At 42.3% G+C, this 4723-nt stretch overlaps 1 protein-coding gene across 1 annotated transcript; it reads right to left on the reverse strand.

Annotated features, from left to right (window-relative positions):
- Positions 1-1755: 1755 nt before the first annotated feature.
- On the reverse strand, positions 1756-2889 carry LOC311129110 (putative G protein-coupled receptor 85; the record flags this gene model as incomplete). Its single annotated transcript, XM_084161393.1, has 1 exon — positions 1756-2889. One exon carries the CDS (start codon positions 2887-2889, stop codon positions 1756-1758), a length of 1134 nt encoding a protein of 377 aa, XP_084017519.1.
- Between the last annotated feature and the right edge of the window lie 1834 nt (positions 2890-4723).

A 4723-nucleotide genomic window follows, 5' to 3' on the forward strand; every position in this document is an offset into this window, starting at 1 on the left:
AAAATCTAAACAAGAGTATTATAAAACATCAGATTAAAGTTTGGGATTTTTGAACAGTGATCAAATCTCTTGACTTGGTCAAACATGAAGACCAGATTGAACATGAAATCTCTGTCAGTGAAAGGAAAAAAACAAGTTTGCAAAATGTAAAATTTTATTTTCAAAAATGTAAGCAACAGATTACACAGTTAACTTTCAGCAAATGCAATCCTAATTTAAACTGTACTCACATTCGGGACTTCAAAATGAAAGACTCACATACTTACACACAATCTATCTATAATATACAAAAAAATTATACAGAATCAATATTAAAATGGCCACAAGAGAAAAAGTAAGTTCTTGAAAACAATCAGTAGAGAGCAAATGTAGGGAAAGTATAAACGAGACGGTGTGTCTTAAATGTTTTTTTCCTTTAACGCTTTTTACAAATTGTGCAAGATTTCATACTAAGGCTCTGGTCTTGAAGAGACAGTTGTCTGAAGATTCACACACAAACACACACGTGTCCGCGCACACGCATGCACAGGCACGCACACACACACACAGGCTCCCTGTGCTCTGAGCACTCTGTGGGGTGTACATAGCAAACCTTTGCAGAATAAAAAATGGGCTGCTCTGCTGAGTGTATGACCTGTGATGCTTATGAGAGTGGACCAGCTTTTTAAATGAACATGCACTTCACATTGATGTGAAAAGAGTCACGGACTTTTCAGGAGTGGATGAGAAAACCCAACAACTGAAAAACAGAACAACATCAGAACCTTTAAGGCAAGAACACCTGAAGTGGCATCAGCAATACTGTAACAATATTTCAGTGTTTAGGGTACATGGATGTGACACATTTAAGTATTTCTACACTGTCTTTTTTAAGGTTAGTTTGTTCTCAAAAAGCAACGTTTTTATCCAAACATCATTTACTGTGTTTTGTTTTTTTGTAAAATGTGAGCAGATTCAGAAAAATAACTATTCCAGACAATAGGGACATATGGATCGTAAAACTACAATAAATAATTTATAGATTTAAGTTGCAACAAAACCACACATCATTATTCCCTGCCCCCCTCACCCCCCAAAATGAAAAAGATATCACTTACATTAAAACCAATTTAATCCTCTTGTGAAGGTGTATTCCAACAGTTAGTCACCCAACATTGTTTTGCTTTACATACAGCGAATGGGATGTCTGTTGCAAATTTAAGCATTCATTGTTTAGTTAGGGGGAAAAACAAGTTGTCCTTGCAATGCAACCGTTGATAAAAAAAAAAGCATCTTTACATCTTCTTTTTAGTGCAACTTTTAAATTTAAAACAATTCCAGTGACTCCTTAGAGGAAATCGTTTCTTAGTTTTCTGTGTTTTTTTCACCTTAATCTTTTTTCCATATCTTATACCTCACAAAATTATCTTCAAAATATCCAAAGCAAGGGGGTCAGTCCTTTGTTTTTGTTGTTTCACCAATGATATTTTTTCTTCGTCTCTGCTTCTAAATTACCTTCCACAGCAGTTGTTTACTAGAACATAAACATAGGAGGGGTTCTCAGCTACCTGCTTATTTCATTCCGTTCAACCTCCATGTTTGATGTTCAATCACAGAACTAAGGGAGTGATTGACAGTCCAACATCTGCATCAGAAGAGAGAGAAGGAGGAGGAGGAGAAACAGGAGGATGAAGAGAAAGAGAGCTATACAATAGGACCAAACCCAAATTGAGATCAATCAGTGGAGGAGTGGAAGGAAAAAAACAACCCAAGCCTTCATATAACGCAGTAGGGTTCCCTAGGTAACCTGGATTTTCTGCAGTAAAGGAGAGTGGTGCTGAAGCAGCGCCGGAGCTCCCTGTTGGAGAAGATGCAGATAAAGGGGTTGACTCCCGCCTGGGCGAAGCTCATCCACACCGCCGCAGTCAGGTACCCCCCTGGGACCGCGGGGCCCCTGGCAAACACCCTCCAATAGCAGGCCACTAGGTAGGGGCCCCACAGCGTGAGGAAGAAGAAGGTCATGATGTAGAACATCCTACTTATCCTCTTTTCAGTCTTAAACTCGTCCAGCACCAGCAGGCGTCGCCGGCCCGCTGCATTGCTGTTCTGCCTGATGCCCAGCAGGGTGGGCGGGGTGGGGCCCCTGCCGAACCCCGCCAACCAGTTAGCCGCTGCCTGGCCGCTGGCCCCGGGGCCATGGAAGGTCCAGTTCTGGCTGACGGCAGGCACAAACTGGACCGGTTTCATCTTCCGGCGGTCGTGGACGAAGAAGATAAGCTTGAGGTAGACAAGCTGGGTGGCCAGGAGGATCAGGGCGAGGAGCAACATGAAGCCCAGGGAGTCGTTGGCTCTGAACGAGCGGTGCTGGAACGTACACTGGTCCTCCTCCCTTATGAAGGAATACGTCCCTACGTCCAGCACCGGGGGAAAGGCCATGGCCACCGACAACGTCCACACCATGCAGATGACTGCCAGACACGTCCAGAAGGTGAGCCTCTTGGTGTAGAAGCGGTGGTGGGCTATGGCCAGGTAGCGTGTCACACTCACACAGAAGAGCATGAACGCTGTATGAAAGCAGGACAGCACCCCTAGGAAGGCTATCACTTTGCAGGTAAGTGTGCCATACGTCCAGGTGGAACCATTCTTGACGGAGGTGAAGACGAAGGGGAAGCAGATGGCGGAGCGCAGGATGTCCGAGGCGCACAGGTCCAGCAGGAAGTAGTATGGCGCGCGGTGCAGGCTTTTGTCTTTGACTAGTAGGATGGAGATCAGGAGGTTGCCAACGACGCCGACTCCGATGATAAAACCCAGGGATGTCAGTTTGAGAAAAGTGGCGAGAGGAGAGACATTCTGCAAGATGTTGTGGTCCCCTGCATGGCTATAGTTCGCCATAGATGGAGGAGGGATCATAAAGATGTAGTAGCTTCAGCCAAGTATCATTATCTAGAGGCGGCAGGGGGAGGTGATAGATCCATTTGTTGTGCTTTGAAGCAGATTCCCGGCTTGTAAGCAGCCTCTCTTCTACGGCATCCTTTGTTCTTTTGTCTCATCACACCTAAAAATACCTGAAAAATATCAGCCACTGATCAGGATTCACTCATACTGTTTTTACATTGCATTGCACCCTCTAGCCTGTATCTGGGTGTTTGATAAACTATCATTTTCCCTAGCCTTGGTCATTTATTTTCCATTTTCAGTTGAATTGCTCATTGCATTTATAATGGTATGCAGTCAGTGCAGAGCAGTGCCCTAGCAGGTATAGTTAGTCTACAGATGATCTTAATAAGACACAAGCATTAATCCTGGTTACAATAATATACTTTATTTTATGGGCCACCCTTTTAGAAATGACAGAACATTAGAGAAAATACAAGCAATATTATGATAAGACAACGTTTTAAGTCACTATTAAAGGGGGAATGCATATCATCTTATGTCTGGTAGGAAAGGGGGTACACAAAAGTGTTCCATTCGATGTTGGGTCGTTTTATTATGTCGTAAAACGTGTTTAACATTATGCAGCAAGAAAGCTGTTGATCACACCCAAAGACCCTGCAGAATTGATCTGACCAGGGGATGCTTAGAATAAACTCAGCCTGTGCCTTCATGCTTTGTTGAAAATTAACGGATGGTGCATACAGAATAAAAAGCATCCATGTTTTTGTCTGATTAACGGTTGACTGGAATTACACGGCAGACGTTATAATAAGCTATTCACCTGATTAAGGTGGTTTATTGACCTGGGCTTTTATCTATTTCCCAGCTCAGCTTTGATTTTAGGTGATAGACTATCGAATCTCACGACCATATTAACAAAGAACACCGTCTAGTCAAAATTATATTTGGTACCCTATGAATTGTTTATTAACGCTTATAACAAAGAGATAATAAATCAAATTCTGCATTTAGATCCAAATAAATCACGAATGAAATTAACAATTCAATAGATAGCTATGCAAAAACATGGAATATTCGTTTATTTAAAAAATATATATAATATCAAACAAAGGCTATTCGTGACGGACTGTATTTTCCGAACTCTGTCATTATAGCGGAGATTCGCTTTTAAGCATTATCTGTCCTTCGGATGAGCATTATACGCGCGGTACCCATCCATTTTTGTTGGAATTCATTCGATTACAATATATCCGATTAAATAATTTTCATCGTTGCATTTCTCACCGTTCACTGTTGGATTGAACAATACAGTGTAGCGAATCCGCACGTCCATTAGGCAGAAGAATTTCCAAGTACCACTATGAATTGACTGGAATCCAAAGCCACAGAAAATAGGCCAATCAAAATCGAAAGGACTGCTAAGATATAAATTAAAAGCATACCTGTTGATATTCCTTTTTGTTTCCCTGGAGCTTATTTACATTGTAGAAGCCACTTTGCTGTAAAAAGCTTGGTTTGTTGCCTGCCTGCCCTTTTACCAAAGTGAAAATACAGTAAACGGAACGGACGGAGCATGCGCACTGATCCTATTTGTGATCCAAGACGCGTCTTGTCTCTTGTTGCAGCGCTATAGTCTCTCACGGCAACATCTGCTCAATGGGTGCAGCATCACAAGTCTCGTTAACTTCATCTGTCATATAGCCTAGAGTGGGAGAGAGTGCGACCGGATCACTCATTCTGAGATCCATTGCAATAGATTCCCATTTCTGTATAATATGCGTTTAGGTTATAGCCGACCTATATAGCCTATCAATTATACTAAGCCTATAGGCGGCTCCGACGTTCC

This window comes from Coregonus lavaretus (genome assembly GCF_964263955.1).
Source record: "Coregonus lavaretus genome assembly, chromosome: 5".
Classification (NCBI taxonomy): Eukaryota; Metazoa; Chordata; class Actinopteri; order Salmoniformes; family Salmonidae; genus Coregonus; species Coregonus lavaretus.